The sequence below is a fragment of the Platichthys flesus genome, chromosome 14 (assembly GCF_949316205.1).
Source record: "Platichthys flesus chromosome 14, fPlaFle2.1, whole genome shotgun sequence".
Classification (NCBI taxonomy): Eukaryota; Metazoa; Chordata; class Actinopteri; order Pleuronectiformes; family Pleuronectidae; genus Platichthys; species Platichthys flesus.
Window position 1 is genome coordinate 12,592,554 of NC_084958.1, and position 19,036 is coordinate 12,611,589.

At 42.6% G+C, this 19,036-nt stretch overlaps 1 protein-coding gene across 2 annotated transcripts in view; it reads right to left on the reverse strand.

The window, feature by feature from the left end:
* camsap2b (calmodulin regulated spectrin-associated protein family, member 2b) overlaps nt 1-17,678 on the reverse strand; it is a 30,956-nt gene extending 13,278 nt beyond the window's left edge. Inside the window, exons 1-4 of one of the 2 annotated variants that reach the window (XM_062404303.1) lie at nt 17,039-17,678; nt 12,684-12,943; nt 5,120-5,299; nt 4,038-4,124 (exon numbers count right to left, since the gene is read on the reverse strand). In XM_062404303.1, coding sequence (XP_062260287.1) covers nt 4,038-4,124; nt 5,120-5,299; nt 12,684-12,943; nt 17,039-17,177 — 666 coding nt within the window. In that variant the 5' untranslated portion in view covers nt 17,178-17,678. The remainder of the gene's footprint in view (nt 1-4,037; nt 4,125-5,119; nt 5,300-12,683; nt 12,944-17,038) is intronic. The other variant, XM_062404304.1, reaches the window with a different exon arrangement.
* Nucleotides 17,679-19,036: the final 1,358 nt, after the last annotated feature.

Genomic DNA, 19,036 nt, shown 5'->3' on the forward strand with positions numbered 1-19,036 from the left:
CACACACACACAGACACACACACACACACACACACACACACACACACACACACACACACACACACAGACACATACACACACATACACACACACAGTCATGCACACAGTTTGTAAGTACATGTTGTTTTAAGGAATATCAAACACAGGGTGGGATTCAGGATCAACTCAAAAAGGGCAGATTAAATTGATCATGCAAATATTGAGACACAACATCTGGAAAGCGTTGTCATCTCAAATGTAATTTTTTTTTAAAAAAGCATTCAGAACACTTTACAGTTATTGTCTTGGAGGGGGGGGGTTACCATTCTAGATGGAGAGCAGGGAACAAAACGCATGCTGGCAAATTCATGCTTTTTTATTATCACACATCCACTGCACAGTGAGCCTCTCTAAACCTCCACTGTGGCACTGTAGCAGACGCTGGATGAGATTTACGGTTTAATAATAATCTGCAGTAGTGCATCCTTCCCGTCTGCAGGTTTTCTGTGCGTCTCTCTGGGACTGTTACAGCCACGAGACCACGCATGTCTTCAGGGCATCGGTGCTCCCAGTCTGCCCATAAACACACCAGTGGTGTCACATTTTACAACACAGCAATTCAGTCTGTCTGACAGCCAGTCTGCGTACTCAGGGACAACATTTTAATTTTGGTTTGAGTTCACACAAAACGTTACATATAACTTGCCATGGTAACTATGGATACTGAGCCTGTGTCATTAGATGTGAATGTTTTTCACTGGAAAAACTAGTGTTGATATAATCATGCTGCTGGATTCTACTTGCTCTTCCAGGTAGAAGTTCCCGCTGTGAGACGGAACCACGTTCACAGCGTCAAGGATCAGACTACGAGGACCAATGTTGGGGTCGGACAGGCCGGGGGTGTCTGACCAGTGTGTGGTAGGGGCTCAGGGACACATGCAGGGACAAACAAGGGGCGGTGGAAGGTGGGTAGGTTTGACATTAAATGGAGAGGAGGTCAATTGGGATGTTTGAGGACTTCTTTATAATGGATGGACTTACTGGTACTAATCTCCAGTACCACTTTCTGGGAGACTTGATGGTGGATGATGATTGGACCACAACAGGAAAGAGTGGGAGAGGCATTAGGCCAACAGCAAGTAAAAAAGAATCACTACTACAACTGAGTCTGGAGGATAAAACTCTCGTAAAACAGTAGAGCGAACTGAGAATGTGCATTTTTTTAATGTTAATCAGTTAATGTGTCAACAGTGTTGGAGCCGCTGTTAAACCATCCCTGGACATCTGGCTGCTTATTTACCAAAAGACTAATTCATTTAAAGAGTGTAAACCAGCCTGTTTTTCAATGGGATTGAAAAGCCAGTCTGCTTGAAGCGTCTGGAGGATTGCTGGGACCCTGCCTGAAAGTGGACTGCTTGATCACACAGTAAAACATATATGATTCAAATTATATAATACTGCTTGAAGATGCAAAAAGATTGTATGCTATAAGTTCTGCTTTTGTTGAGACTGGTGCCTTTGGTTTATTTATTGTATGTTTTGTAAAAACAATTGACAACAATTGATTGATAAAAAGAGAAAAATGCATCTGTTTTTAAAGAGATGAGGTTGTTTTATTGTGAAAGGGAAGCCCTGATAAGAGCATAATAAGTGACTGTAAATCTCACCTAAACACAAGGAGATCAGGAAAATGAAAGTACCTGAACGAATATGTAGACACAGGAATCTTTGACTTTTAATCGTAATTAAAGCTTGTACCACACATACAGACAGCAGGATTCACCCTCTGGGGACCACGAGTGACTGAACACTTTTTCCCAAATGGTGGACTTCCAGATCTAAACTGCTGTTTATAGGGCCCCAGTGCTAACATGGCTAGTCTAGAGCAGGGATATCCATGCCAGATGTTTTAATTTAAAACAAAACTTTCTTGTGAGTCATTGTTCTAACATGTTAACAAGTCTTTTTCACAGTCAGATTTAAGACTCAGTGATTTGATGTAGCTAATGTTGCACTGTTATGCAATCCTTTAAAAAATGTGAAAGTTAATTGTTATTGAAATCTTTAGAACGTTTCCTAAAATGAAAACTAATACACAAAACAATTAATGGGACGTAAAAGTCAAACCTCCCTGATGGAAGTGATTAAAGTTAAAATAAAGTTTCCACTCAGCATCTTTTGTTCGGCACAAACATTCACATGCAAAGATACTGAGCTCTCAGTCACAAGACCTCAATTGAAGATTTTTCACACCATCCCAGAATAGACTTAATTCACTGAGAAGGGTCTTGTGCTTAACCATTAGTGTGTTTCACAGACGTGTGTGTGTGTGTGTGTGTGTGTGTGTGTCTGTGTGTGTGAAATCATCTCCTCTGAGTATGTCCTGCTCGGTGAATGGACTTCTGTTGGAGTTGATAATGCAGAGAGGGAGCTTTGCGATGGAGCATGGAGAGCAGCTGACTGACACTGAGCGAACATCGTACTCCTCACACTCCTTAAAAGACGCTGTTGTAACTTGTTGCCTTTGACAGAGTGTGGGTGTGTTTATGTGAGTCAGTGACAAACCCAGTGTATATCATCAGCTTACAGAAATACCACAGAGAGGCAGTGATCGTATTTTACTATGACAGACTATGAGCAGGATAAAATAAACTCCCAAAGCCGATGAAAGCTCCTTCTCAACTGATTTAGCTGCTCATGACATCCTGATGCTCTCTGAGGAACTTTTTTATTCTGGTTTAATCTATGATAATGAGTGTTGTGCCTCTAAGGAAAACAATATCAATCAGTCAGTCCATCACTTAGCACCAGAGTTAAATATCTAAATTTCTAACTGTTTTTCTAAATTTCTAAAATGTTATATGCTAACTAAAATGTTAAATGTTACACTTGCTAAACGTCAACATAGTACCATTGTTGTGGTGTTAGCGTTTAGCATCTAACTGGACAGCCCCCGAAAAGTGAAGCCAAATCATCTTGATTGCCCCCTAGTTGCTGGCTGCAGTATAGGTCATAAATCCCTTTTTTATTGTTTCAACTAGTTATTCTATTAAAGTCTCATGAGTGGCAGCTGATATCATCCTATTTAATATCATGTGACTGTGTACATACACACGCAGCGAGATAATATACATTTTTTCCATTTCAAAACCTTTAACCTCATGTCAGAACTGTAAGCACACGGAACCATGGCAGGGGTCGTGACCTGAGCAGACAGCGTGCTGCAGCTTCAGGGTCAAGTGACCTGAGGTGGACGGGAGCTGGCTGCTGTGTGTCTGTCCCACTAGGCCGCCCCGTTCCACATGGACCTTACATAACCACGAAGCCTGCAGGATTACAACACTGTCTCTCTCTGTCACTGGCTCTTTAACTTCAGCTGACAAAGTTCCTGAGTGTCCTTCTCCACATCCCCCCCACCCTGGGGTCACTTTTCCATTTTCCCTCTCTCAGAGTAGTCCTCCTCTCTTTCTCCCCTCCTCCACCCGGGACGTCTTTTGCTCTCTTTCCTGTAACAGCAGCAGTGTCATGTCTCTTGCCAACATTTCTCTGCAGCGCTGATCTGTGCTCATCTGTTCCTCTGATTCACTGAGCGCTGTGTGCTGTGCTTTATGCATGTGTACGTTTGATGTGTCTGCACGTGTCTCGCATCGAGGAAGACATGTGGCCATTATCGACAGATAAGAATCGATATCAAACTGAAATATTTGATGTTTTCATCGCTGGTCAGTCTTAAAAGAATCGTCATATTTGCTTTTAGTACAGAGGTGGAGCCAAGACGATTACTATTCTATTTTTAAATATTAGTTTATTTGCATAGGGGATGGATAGCATTGTCATACATCTAGTCTAGTTGTTTCAATTGTTATGCAAAGCTCAGCTAACTGTATCCTGCGCCGTGACATCATGTTTTGTGCAAGGACATGAAAGTAGTATCAATGTTCTCATTTGACTCTCTGCAGGAAAGTGAAAAAGCGTAGAGTCTTTTTCAAAATGTCAGACTTCTGTTTTCCCACTGACTGACGTGTCAGAGTTTAGTGTTGTGATGTTAGCATTCTTACTTTGTGTGTTGCTGTGTTTGACTCCTGGACGGAAGTCTCTCTCAGCTTCTGCTCCTCCACAAGGATGTCTCTTAGGTGCTCGTTCACCTTGGGAGAGAGGAAGAAAGAGAGAGAGGGGGAGAGAGACAGAGGGCGAGCGAGGGAGGTCAAATTTCACATTTTTGTTGGACACAGAGGTTGAATGGTGAGTTTGTGGGCAGAGGAGAAACTTGAACATGAGGCTCATACAAGAGGCTCTTCACATCAAACTAAAATATTTCAGCACCCCCTCTGGCCATTAAATTCTAGTGCTAATTATTAGTGAAACCTAATATGCCATCACTCATTGTCATCACTTTCAAATCAAGCAAAACGATTAACAACTTCAAAGTTTACTCTAATGATAGTAAATTCCTGTTTAAAAAGCCCCTTTTTCTACCCCTTTTTTCAAGGGTTTGTTTTAAACACTGATGCAACATTTTGGCCTGAGGAGGCTCAAGGTCAGATCAGCCAATCCCATCCATGTGGTGCTGTGTCTCAGAGAAAATCCCCATGTGTTTTTAATGATTCTACATGTAGCCTACATCTTCCTGTCTCATATTGTAGAATGGAGCAGGAAGGGTAATCACTGTATGTTTGAATGATGAGTTCATGTCATGCTGGCGCTTGTGTCATTAGTTTAAACAAAGTTAAATCAACATAATCTGGGTCAAAACTCAAAGTCAGTAAAAGTAGACTGATGAAATAAACTTAATACTCAATCCCAGAGATTTAGCTACAACTGGACCAGAAGCAGTTAGTTGAGGCAGTTATCTCTCGGTAAACTGTCCGACATGATTGCACATGCTAGGTGGCAGTTCTCAGTGCAGCTCTCCTGGAAACACATTGGAACCGGTTTGGAACCGGAAATGAAGGAACCGAGCTCTGTGATTTTTTTTAGATCCACAGTAACAAACAAAGAACCGTGTGTCAGATAAAAAGCCGCCAATTGTACAAGCCTCAAGGCTGTGCACTGCTGCTGCCCTATGTGGGGAAAGAGCACATGTCTCTGTGGTTTGGTTAAATGCGAATGTGTCTCTGTTTGTGTGTGTGTGTGTGTGTACCTTATTTATCCAGGTGGTGATTGCATCCTCGGTGTCATAAGGCAGCTCCTGGAGGTGTCCGTCACCGCGTGAGGGTTCAGCGGAGGAGTACCGGTTGATGCAGGACATCACCCGCTCCACGCTCACCATCTCCACGGTGTACGCCATCATCAGGGTATCAATGAGCGCCAAGTGGGAGCTCTGCAGAAACACACACGAAGATAGAAGGAGAAGATGAATTCAAATACACATCTAAAATAATCTTTTTGCGTTCGTAACTATTAAAACTGCCAAAGTCTGCAGTGTTGAACAAGAGTTTTGCTGTGTTGAATATAAATATCAACCAAGTGCAAAAAGGCCTTTATGACTGCACCTACATGACGGAAATTATGATTTAACAACACTAATTTAACAACAATGGTACTCTAAATCACCTAATTTCATTTCACGCATCATATCTCCATGTTTACTACAATATACATATTCAAGTGCAGTGCAAAGATATGTGTATAAATATACTCCACCAAATTCCAGACGCACTAATAGATACCTCTTCACTAAAAATGCCAGATTATCAATTTTTTTTAAAAAACTCCTTATTTTCCAATGTCAAAGAAAGTGATGAAGAATTCCTGTATCCACGCCAAACTGTAATAGGTTCTTTCCCGACCTACGCCACATCCTTCCACCAAGTTTCATGGAAATCTATCCAGTAGTTTTTGCATATTCAATAAACAAGGCAAAAACATAAGCTCTTTGGTGGAAGTCATACATGCCACATCGCTCCTCTGTCTAAGATGCTTTACAACACTCAGCCATGTATCCACCTCACACCTCCAGCTTCTTTCTTATTGTGGCTCCTGCATCACACAGGCTTCCCTCTGTGTGGATTCAGTAGCTCAGTATGGGCACAAGTCTCTGCTGGGTAAGCAAAAGATCTTCCATGTGTCACACAGAGGTTTGAGCTCTCAGTGTGTAGCATGTCGCAATCCATCATAAACCTGCACAGCAGAGAGTCATATGAAGTTAATCTTTAGAGAATCAATGTTTCTAAAACACAGTCTCTCATCTCCTTTCTAATGACTTTTTAAACCACTTCATACACTAAAACATCTACAGAACTACTTCCTGGTGAAAAATTACCTTCACTTCAGTCCTTGACTCTATGTGAGTTCTATTTCTAAACATCAGCACCTACACAAAGCTTGACATTCTCCTGGCCTTTCTTATCCCATTCCAGGCTGGCCAGACCAACAGACCTCCCCTTCCCTTTCCTGTCACATAGCACAACTACTCAAAAACATGTGCGCTCTGTTTGTGTGTGTGTGTGTGTGTGTGTATGCGTGTGTGTGTGTGTGTGTGTGTGTGTGTGTGTGTGTGTGCTCTTAATTCTGCTTACCTAAGCATCAGTGTCCTTTTCCAACCAAACTGTGCAAACATCTAAAGTCAGGTGTTCCATGACTCAGGAGACTCAAACCAAGAAGCACAAACAAGCAGTTTGTGAGTCTGTACAAGTGAGTGTGTACTGTCAGGCACAAACCTCTATTCATAACCTCAGAGCCTCATGTAACGGCCAGTGTGACGAGTGTTTTCCTCACGACAACGATCCTGCGCTACGTCTCATAGACTGATACTGGAGCCCAGTGTCAGCACCACTTGCTCCTCGTGCCAGTTCGAAAACAGAGGAGGTGCTAAGAGAATCAGACAGAAACTCAACTGACGTACCATATCATTAACTGTTCCTTCAATCTGATTCGACTAAAATAAGAACATACACCAGACAAAGTTGGGACTTATGTGACAGGAATGAAAAATCCTCATGATCTGGGAGGTTGAACCTGCGGTTTATAAATATACGGTCGATCATATCATTTCAATGAACTGATTGATCGTTTAGTCCAAGGTGATGTCTTAAAATGTATTGTTCTGTCCAACCAACAAGTCAAGCTGGTTCACAAACATTATATAAGATTGAATGTCACACCTGCAGTGAATTTCATGAGTAAACAGGATTGTTTGGTTTGACTCTGGACATGTGAGTCTGATATTGAGTTGTTGAGGAAAAAGGCCTGAAGTACTGCATCTTCAGGATATTGCCAGATATCTGACATAGCATGCATTCTGCTCCAGAGGTACAGTTGGACGGAGTGACGGGGAGAGAGAGAGAGAGAGAGAGAGGGAGAGAGAGAGAGAGAGAGAGATGACTGGAGCTGGAAATACAGAATAAAAACTACAATTTTCATGAAAACCCACTGAGCTTTTTATGTGATTAAAGCTTTTCTGAACTAGTTTGCATAAAACTCCTAAATCTAACATTTGTCTAGGAAGCTGTTGGAGGGCTGTGTGTGTGTGTGTGAGAGAGTGTGTGTTTGTGTGTGTGTGTGTGTGTGTGTGTGTGTGTGTGCGTAGGTGCATGCGTAAGTGCATGCGTGCATGCGGGGGACACATCAATTTAATGGAGGTCGTGGGTTAAAGTCTGCATTTCAGCTTGAAAAAACTCTACATCATTAACAGTGAAGCATAGTAGTTTGACCTTCATTGGACAAACGTGTATGATTTCCAGATGTTCTACAGGACTGTGCAATAAATATTAAAGTTCCTGGGTGGTTATTTCAACATCCATTCTGTATGCAAAGCTTAGCTAAGTCAATACTTGAAGGAGACGTGATGTTTTTTCTTTCCTCTGGTGTATTATATAGTTTTTGTGTATATAAAAATTGAAGGTAGCTCCACCTGAAACAACTTCATAATTGTGGTAGATACATCCGCAACATTGTGATGTAATGAGGGCCACCTGGCCAATCAGAGCAGACTTGGCTTCATCAGAAGAGTTTAAAAAAAACAGGAGCTAAAACCAAGTGTTTTGGACAGAGGCTGAAAAGAGGAGCTGCAGTAATGGACAGTATGAGACAAGTGATGGCTTTTCTGAGCATTAGAGCATGTCAACCTTTACAAGTGATACATAATGAACCTGATCATGAGCATAATATGTATTATTAAACAAAGGGAAAATCGATTCAATTCAATTCAAATAGATTTGTATAGCGCCAAATCATAATATACATTATCTCAAGACCAGGAATAGCTCCATCATGTCTCAGATTTAAAACGTCAGTATGACAGCATCATTTAATGTCAGTACATTGGTAAGAGATTCATATGCTCGATAAGACAAACTGTATAAGATCAAGTCAGAAGTGCAGGGTAAGTGCACAGTAAGTGGCAGTTACAACATGTTAGGTCATTAAATGGGTCAGAGAGGAGATGCTCTCGGGAAGAGATGAGTCTTCAATAGGATCATGACAACAGAAGCTGAACAGTCGCTCAACTCTCCAGAGTTGTAAAATCCTGTCTCCGAGTTTTATTAAAAGCTGAGAGCAGTGTTGTGACGACTGGTGAGGCTTTAAACTCATGGATGTAGCTCTAAAACTGAACCAGACTGCAATACTCATTATCTCACTGGAGCCTGAAGCATCAGGCCCCAACCAGGACAGCCCCTAGTGTTGTTTTACTGCAGTGCTGTTTCCAGACTGTACAGACGGACACAGGCCCCCAGTGAAGGGAAGATAAATACTGTTCACATGCTACAGTCTGTGAGCAGGTCTGTCTGTGTCACAGTTTCATTATTGCATTGATTCCCATGTGACATTTCAAATAACGCTAACCTCTGTGTGTTAGTGTGTGTGTGTGTGTACACATGTGAACTCTGTTCTACATGTGGGTGTGTGACCAATTGACAAAGAAGGCGACAGACAGACATTATCTGGGGATATTGTTTACATGTCTACAGACTTTTCTAAAATCCACTGGAAAGAAGAAGCACTAATGTTGATAGTACAGCGCGGATTTAAAAGCCATGTGCCGTCTATTATCCCTTCACAAAGACCTCAAGGGTGTGTGTGTGTGTGTGTGTGTGTGTGTGTATGTGCATACAACTCCAAACCCTTCAGGGGGACAGACACACCTTATAAGGCTGTGGAAATGGCAGGCACTGGTCATAAAGAGTTGTTAAGAGCGGCAGTACATTCGGGCACAATACAAGAGCATCAGTATTTGTTCTCAGGACTATGGCTGCAGGGGTGTGTGTGTGTGTGTGTGGTGTGTGTGTGTGTGTGATCCTTGATCAAAGCAGGCATCTATAGGGAAGTACAACACAGCTGAGCAAACATATAAATCAAAGTAGCGTCCTTCTCCGCACACACATCACAAGTGTCCTTCCGTCACAGGTTCACACACACTAAACTGACGCACATCTAAGAGGCACAAGTGGTTTTATTGCACGACTTCACACGTTTGAGTTGTTTGTGTGCAGCGTTGATTTCACTTAACCTTCAAGAGGATGAAGGCTCATGCCACTGTCTGCAGACAAATTAAATCATTGCTCCGGTTCTCCCTCTCGTTAGCACAGAGCAAGAACGAGAATATAGAAGAGTCATGGAGGATGAGGAAAGCTCACACACACACGCACACACACAAATGATGCGTGCGCCACTGATGGAGGCCTGAGTCTCGCTAGGAGTGTGTGTTTGTGTGGGTGTTTAAAGAAGGGGTTAAAGGAGGGGTGTGGCAGGAGGGGGCTCTCATTTGTGCCACAGACGTGCTTCGCCTCACTGCCAGACCCCACCCCTCCACAGTGCTGCAGTGGTGCATATTACGTCCCCTCCTCTCCTCTCCTCTCCTCTCATTTAATTTCCACTCCTCTCCTTTCCTCCCTCCCTCTCCTCTCTCCTCTCCTCTCCTCTCCTCTCTCCTCTCTCCTCTCTCCTCTCTCCTCTCTCCTCTCTCCTCTCTCCCCTCTCCTCCTCCTCTCTCCTCTCCCCTCTTTCCAGATGGCCACATTAACAGTCGGTCTTTTCCACTCGTTCTCTGGCACACACATGTCATCCCACATCCCCGCCAAAAAGGCAATAACTTCCCCTTCCCCTCCACTACACTGTATCTTTCCCTCCCACTGTACGACAGCACTTCTCCCCCTTTTTCCATTTCTCCTCTTGCAGACCTCCACACTCACCCTTTCCTTTCGTCTATTGCTCTACTCTCCCGGCAAAAAGCAGCCTAAAAAAACTCAATCTTCCCCCCCTTCCCCCTTTATCCATTCTCCCCCTGACACACTACCACACTCCTCCTCCTCCTTCCTGACGAGTTATTCTTCTGTTGCACACTATTTGGAAAACCATGAGGTCATCACTTTCTCTGCAGATATACAGTACTATGACCCATAATGAAAAGCCTGGACTACAGCGTGACTGAAATAATCCTGCTGAGTCCACAAATAAACACACACACAAAATCCTTTGCAGAACCAATCTAATGCATTCATAGTGTCCAGCAGTAACACTAATGGACAGATTGACAATTATCCTGGCTGTGTTTGTGTTTGGTACAAAGGAAGGTCAGGAACAATCAGGCCTCATCGGGCTCAATTTGTTGTTAAGACTTTCCTCTAAATAACCTGGCAAACACATTACGGACACACACACACACACTTTCCCAGGTGTGACGTCCTTGATCAATGAGCGATGTAGCGAGCACGACCTACAGTGAACATTAAAATGTCCTTGGCTGCCGTCGTTGAATGATCACCTGGATCTGTAGAGAACAAGCAGAGGGCGGGCAAGAATTCCGCTACGACTTCGGAGAGGATGTGTGGGCACCGGTGGGTTTGATGAGCTGTGCTTAAGCTTCGGTTAAATCATAAGGTGATAACAATGTTCTTGGTTAATCCACAAAGACAGGGATTGGACGAGGCAGAGTCAGGAAAGGCTAAACTGATAGGGGGAAAGACAGAAGATCAGAGGAGGAAGGAGAGAAGAAGCACAGTTGTTGAGGAAAGAAAAGAGTTGAAAAATAAGACAGAGAGACAGAGTGAGAGCAGGGGAGGGAGGGGGCGTGTGTGCACTGCAATGCAGACACCTTTCGGCGTCAGCAGAAGGGCCAGGCTCCAGCCATGCGTCTGCTTCCCAGTGCATCTGCTACAATCTCATCCTCCTTTCATAGATGAATAAAACCAAACACGAATGCTTAATAAACTGCTGTCATGTCCAGTAAAAGGTGTAAATATTATGTTATAGTGAGCCAATTAACCGATAAGTCAATAATCAATAATTGTGGTAATGGTTTAACTATAAATGAACCACATTAGTTTGTTCCATCCTCTCAAATATGAAGATTTTCTGCTTGTCCCTGTCTGGTATACTTTGATTACCTTTGGTTTTTGGACAGTTAGTCAGATTAAAAAAGCATTACGAAGACATCAGACAACTGAAAGGTGAACTTTTTTCTTAAACAATAAATGACCTATCAATTCTAAAACAATAAGAGCTTTAATCAATATTGATGCAGCTTTATTATGTTCTCTCATCTCGCTCTTGATCCAGTATTGACAACGTGATACTAGAATATTTCTTGGTGGTGTGGGGAGCGGCATGTAAGCCCTGGCCTGCGCCGTGTAATGACACAGGGACGGAACAGTGACTAATGGGTTGCTATAGGAAACCCGTCATTAGAGGTTGTTTTTCCCTCAAGAGGACAGATCTTGGCAGGCGATCAAACAGTTGGACTTACGGAGCTGTACAGTGCGTACGGACAAAATCAAACATCATCTTGTAACACTCTTTATGTGTTGGATGAAGCACATAGTAACATCCACTGATATATGTGTCCTGCACGGTTGATTGTCTGACAACCCTACTAACCCTAACTCTGCCAAGAGGTTAAGTACTTGACTTAAGTCTTTTATCAAGGAAGAAGTCAAACATTTGCTGTCACCAGCTTCTCAAATTAGTGAATTTGCTGCTTTTCTCTGAGGAATCTGAGGCTGTAATCTTAAGAATTGGGATAATTAATAAAAACAATCCGTAGCTATAGCTCTGTGTAATAAGCATGTGCGCTTACACATGCCGCAAATGAACAGATGGAGAACTAAATCAATTCATCCCATTTCACACATTATAGCTCTATGGTTACTACTATATACGTATGAGGACATGTGTGAATATGTACATTGAGGTGCAGTGCAAAAAGGAAAGGTGCATGTGAATAAACTAAACACGTGCACAAACAACAGAAAATTTGATTATTTAAATGTATGATATGTAACTTCAGGCACTAAGAGTCGCTCCATCAAAACAAGATCTAGTTTTATGATGTCCTGAAGCAGCATAGCATCATGGGAGTTGTTTTCTTCACCACCATTTTATGTTGAAAATGAGGTCATAAATTAAAGTTTAATTTATGTTACCCAGCAAATGCCAATCAATTATCGTGATTCATTACGAGGGACTAATACAAACAGTGGCTAGGAGTGAGTTTTTCCTTCCTTTTACGGGTAAAGCCACCGGTAAAGGAGATACGATGCAATTAAAAAGCGACCAAAATGAAACGGCCTGTAACGTTGAATAATATTGGGGATTTCTCAGAGTATGAACATTGTTGGAAACATTCTGGATAATGTACTCGACAACTCAACAAAATATATTTAGATAACATAGATCTAGTCTTTTTTAGACTCTTTCTAAGGAAGAATTGCTTCATTTCGTATCTTTCATCACTGAATACAGTCAGGTACTGTGTCGTCTCCACTCACCATGTTTATAGGCGTGTTGGTCAGGTCTCTCTCTGTGACCAGTCGGTCCTGGTCGGTGACGTACAGGCCCTTCTGAGCCAGGGCCTGGATGACAGCGTTGTGTCCCAGCAAAGGCTTGACGGCATCGCTGCGGAGGATCAGGCTCCCAGCCCGGCAGTACAGCTCTGCAGACTGGAGCAGGCAGGCCACTGGTGGCTTCAGGTGCTCCTGGTTGTACTGGTCCCTGTAGAAAGGCTCAGCCAGCTCCTCTGGTACGGCATCTGAGAAGAGAGTGAGACACACAACATGAGGAGATTTGTTTAGCTTCGTCCTCGTCTTCTCCAGCTCCATTGCTGCTGAGTTATAAAAAAAGATGTATTATGCTATTCTGCTTTCTGTCTTTTAAGAATCTGTTGTTGTCGTTTCTGCATGGCTTCCCTACACTGTAGCTTGGAGCCTCACCATCAAAGCTCAAAGCCTGTTGCACGTGTACAATCACACACACACACACACACCATGAAATGATTGGATAGGAAACATTAGAGGGAAATTGCAGTAGCTACTATAAGACATCTGTTTAGTTTGTGGTGAGCTGTGGCCTTTCAGGCAGAAAGGGAGTTTTCACTGTTACAAAAATAAGCACACAAACGTCACATGTACATTTGTTGTTTTTTATCAATGTAGATCCAAACAGGACAGGAGATCTTATGAGTACAAAGCCTTGCAGTGTGTGTGGGTTTGTGTGTGTATGTGTGTGTGTTTAACCCTAACTTGTGTGTGTATTCCTGGTGCGTTGGGTCATTTCCTCTCTATCCACCTCTGAATCACACTAAGAGGGACTAAGGACAAAAGAGGAATCTATCTTAAAGGTGCAGCTTGTTTTAGTTCACTACCCATCCTAAAATATCACAACTTTCAGAAGCAAGTCAGCTCAACAAAACTCCTTAATAAAATCAAATATTTCAAGCCCAGTTCAAGCAAAAACACCCATTCACATCTTAGCAGTTAGAAACGTTTAGTCACTTTCTAGAGACAAATTATATTGGAAACAACATTAGTTTTTTAAGCAGACAGGGCTTTCTGGGTTCATGAAAAACTGCCTCGTCAAGTGAAAAACTTTTCCTTTGTGTTGGCCATCAAAGAGGAAACAGACAGGAAGTAGCTGCCACAGGAAGTCCAGGCACGTAGAAGACTGCTCCCCTGGAGACCCCTGGGATCACAGCTCAGCATACACAACCTAACAGTCAGCAGTGCTTATCTCTGCTGCTTGACTATTCTTTACTAGAAAAACAAATTCACTTGTGTTTGACAAAAAGATGATTTGGCTTCAGTTTTGGGAGCTGTCGTGTCGTCCATCTTTATTTACAGTCTAAGTAGCAGGGAATTCAACCTGACAATCATTTCACAGCTCTCGATAGCAACAAATTCCACATGTCAGAAATGATCTTTCTTTGCATCAAGATGTCTGGACTGAAATTCCTCCCAACACATTGTAGCATTTAAAACACAGAGAAAACCACCATTCAAATCGCTCATGAGCTGTTTGTTGATCAAAGCACTGAAAGCCTCTTTAATTCACAGAGGAAAACCGTTTTCATTTCAGCCACTGCACCATTTAAGATTCCTCTTCCAGAGCTTGAGACACAAAGCAGGATTCATTAATTCCATCTTGACTGGAGAGAGTTCTCCCTCGGCTCTCCTTCCTCACACTTCACTACTGTTGGGGATATTTATTAGTAAGAACTATTACATTTCCAGCCTTCTTAATGCAGCTGATGAATGATCATGAGTGGCAATTTTGGGCATTGGCAACCTGCGGTGATGCTGGTCACGTCCGTGCTGGGAACTGAATGGGACAGGCGAGTCCAGACAGAATCATTGAGGAGGTTTAAGTATTGATAACATGATACAGCATTTTTTTTGTAAACTCAATGTAAAGTGATGTTTGGTACATTTTACGGACAAGTCCAAAACTTATAAGACTTACAGGTTAAGCGAATGTATCTCATATAACACAATGGTGACTCTCACCTAATGTCAGCTGGTATTAGCTTCAGCTCCCCCCTAGACGGATAAACAGTTTAGAAGGGTTAATTTTCAAATGGAAATTTGATTAAATATCTTACACAAAATCCCACATTTTAGCTGAGGTCCCCTTCTTTTCCTTTCTTTGCCGACTACTATACTCTACTGTACAGGAAAATCCATCTCTTTAAAGTTTCAGCTGATCTGATCAACACAGGATTCAAACCATCAACCGGCCGTCAGAACTAGGCCGAACAAGGCTCCAAGGACTGGTTATGAATTGGGCCACAGATCTCGGCGGCGCTGCAGGGAGTTGAAACTGTGTCAGTGGTGGGACGGGACAAAACAAGGAGCCGGAGTGTGGCACCAGCCAACAGGTCCTGTTGAACTAATCCTGTCTCTCTCACATGTTACTGAATTAGATCTTGTTTGGAGATAAGAGGTTGGGTGCACCCAGTGTCGGATTGATGGCTGTGTTTCAGAAGGCCTCGCTTTTGATCTGGCTCTTTCTAGGTTTGTCTGTCATTGGCGGCCGCTCATTGGCTCAGAGTGCAGTACACCCAGGAGCAGCTGTTTAAGCATTCACTAGGAGCTGGAGTGAACCTCTGGGCTCGGAGCAGGCTGGAATAACTCAGTCTCTAAAGAGGCAGGTCGCCAGAGCTGCTTCCAGACCACAGTGGGGACAGGAGACATGACTGGGATACGTACATGAAGTATAAAGTATTAAGAGAAGTCACTGTTATAACTGTCAAGGAAAGAAAACTATGGCGGTCGATAACTTGTGCTGTTTGAGCCATATGTATACTATACAGAGGCTTACTGGAAAGTGGAGCTGAAACACTCTCTTGGTTGATTAATCATTTCATTGACATACAGAAAATGAAAAAGTATCTATGTTAAATACTTATTTATCCCTAATTTGTTATGTATAATGTGACATGTTCACTGGTGTCCGAACTCTCAACTGGAAACTTTTTCATCTTAGCTCTGTCTTGTCTGACTGGAAAATACACACGATGTATTTGAGCTGCTGATTAGAATGTGCCTGGTGGGGTCTGCAATCTAAGAGTTGTTATCCATCTTAAGCTAATTAAGCTGTGTCACTTTTACCGCAGGCTCATAATCACTCATAGGCCCATTTAGTCCAGTGTAATGTAAAACATATACAGCTTACCCTAACTTAGAATAGAAGGGGCTACTAACTCCCCGATTCAAATGTGTTATAGTCGGTAGAGTTTTGTTATAGGCTATGAGTTTAGGAAGATCTCAGTTCCAGCGTTGTGTATCGCCATACAAGATTGTTGACATTGGCGTTGAGGTTCCTAATATGTCACTCAATTATCTGATAGTTAACGCACCACACTATTATCCACTTAGCTGAAAAAGTGCTTCCCAGACTTCTAATAGCTGCAGTTATCTGTTGCATCACTGAAGCTACGGCCTTGTGTGTGGATTCATCGTCAGACAACGAATTGACAGAGAAGACGTGTCTGACCTAACAGGTCTGTGGCCTGACTTCTGCAGCAGGGGAATAATAAGCATTAGGCAAGCAACAGGTTCAACCACTAATCCTGTGACACAATCAGGGATGTGGTGGGTTTGACCCGTGACCTCAATGATGGGATTCTAACCCTGCAGTAAACAGAAATACACCCAGAAGCCAAACTTAGCATCAATTTTACATTATTTTGATGGATGAAGAAGACTTTGGTCCAAATTCCTGGGTGAGGACCTTTTCTGTCAGGACCCTCACTCTATGAACAACCTCCCTGAGGAGTTCCATCTGGCAAACTCTTTCTCCACTTTGAAATCTCTCTGAATAACACATGTATATAGGTGTGTGTTCTCCTAGGTCTGACTAACTATTTTAATCATTCTACTGTATAGTGTTTTATTTTGCATTGATTTAATCCAATCTGTAACATCTTATTTCTGTATCTTTGTGATCTTCAAATTGCTTTTATTATTACATTTATAACTGTTTCCTATTGTTTGCCTTAAATGTTCCATTTGAAACTTGTGAAACACCTTGTAACTGTGTTTTTAAATGTGCTATATATAGTTTATCATATATTCATTACCTTTTCTGACTGTGGTAATGACTTTTCATTCAGCTGCTGCTGTTTCATAGACCAGACAGACTAAAGATGTCTGGTATCTATAATGAGGGAGGACGAAGTAAGTGATTTATAACTAGTCTAATTGGAGTCAGGTTGCAGACGGTTGTTTATAAAATGTTCCCACTGGTCCCAACACAGCATCACCATGTCAGATCATTATCTTAACCCTGTTTTCCGCTCATCTGATCCACCAGAGAACAAACTGGGAGAGACCGAGGAGGCGCCACCTACCCGAGCCGAAAGCCTTGGCCACCAGCCACGTCAGGCTGGAGGAGACCTTGGCCCTGGTGAAGTCGTAGTGGTCGAAGCTCTTGATGGCGGGGACGATGAAGGTCCGTCTCATCCCTCGGTCGTCTGCCGCATCTCCCATCTTCTCCTCGGTGCGGGGATCCCTCCGCAGCAGCAGCAGCAGCAGCTGGAGGAGCAGCAGTCAGCCAGAGGATGACATCCCGTCCACAGGAATTCCAATGCACAAAAAAAAAATTCCTCTCGCCCTGAGAAGAAGAAAAAAACTTTGATCGCGGCTCGGTGGAGAGCACGACGACTCCCGGGTTACATGAGCTCCACCATCCAGGGGTTTGATGTCCTGGTGTTGTAGTTCGGTCCCGGATCAGTGACAGCACGACGCAGCTGATCAGAAGCAGCCTTCCTGGAGATAGCCTCCATTCCCTGGGTTTATTCTCCTCGACATAACGGAGCGGCTCAGGGCCAGAGGAGGATTTCAGTCCCAACCACACCACAGCAGCACCGCGTCACACACACCGCGTGAAGATCCTGCTTGTGTCCATGCTGTTCCGCCTTCTCTTTTCTAACTGTTTATTTCCCCCCCACTCTCTCTCTCTCCTTCTCTTCTCCGCGTTGTCTTCTCTGCGCTTTTCCTGCCGCACTGACCGGAGGATGGAGCGCACTGCGCATGCGTAAAACACCCACCTCGTCTATTCATTCTGATAGGAGTTTACCACAGAGGATAAAAATATAATGCAAACAAGGTGGAGTTGACTGGAAGGAGGGATTTCGACCAAATCCCCAAAATCCCGCTGAGAAATGGAGAAATTATAAAGCTTTGGAAATGTGTCCCCCCCCCCCCCCCCCCCACCCGCCTGCAGAGTTATAATAGCTGTAGAAAAAGTTGTAGATGAAGAGATCTTTTTACTTCGCTTCGACTCAAGGGAACATCGAGGGGATTTGGGCTACAGAACAGCCAGTAAAAAATACATTAAGTAATCTCCACCACACAAAAACACAATTAATGTTGTTAAATAAATCCCACATATGAAAAACAACATTTCCTTATAATGACACAATTCATAGCAGTGAAATACTGATTATATTAAGTGAGTTGTCATATTGATGGATTCTGTTACTCAGTTATTTGAGATCAACATAAATCGTTGCTGTTTCTGGTAGAAATTTATTTACCAAGTTTCAGCAATATGTCCTACATGTCTATGATATATATAGATATATAGAGCACGGGTCTCAAACTTAAATTAGCTTGGTATTGACCACTGCATATTGTCATTTGATAGGAAGGCCACTTTAACATTAAAATACAACAAGAGGGCAATATTTCTGAAAATATACTAAAAAATACATTTTAACAGTTAGAGCAATTCTTTTTTACTTTAACTGTATTTCAGGGGTTATCAAAGTAAAAAAATGGGTCTGCGTGGTATAGATAGTGTCAGTGAAGGAGTCATTAAAGTGAAAAAAAGTTGAGAACCACTGCTTTGTTTGATTTCAAACTAGATTGGTACTCAGTTGAGCACATGCCTCCACGAAGGCCCAACAGTACCCTTAAATTCAAGCTGCACCCACTTATGGTTATCTATTTCTTTAGTGTGAAATGTTTTTTATTAAGACAAATTTTCCTTAGAAAAACCCCCCACCCCTATCCCAATGTTACAATCCCAATCTACACAATCATTTGACTCATGGAAGACATTTTTTATAGTGGCGTCCTTGTTTGTAGTGAGAATGCAGCACCTAAAATGTTAGTACCACAGTGATCAGATTATATGCAACTGGAAACATATCTGTCCTTGACCAGCTTGACCTCAGCTGAACCCTTTAAACTAGATCGGCACTCAGTAGAGCACATACCTCCGCCATAGTTCATCAGTCCCCTTATGAAACTAAATTCAATTTCACTAGAAATGGATTTTTATTTGGATCTGCACCAAATTTATTTGGATTGCACACACTCACAAATATCAGTAAATATGTTTT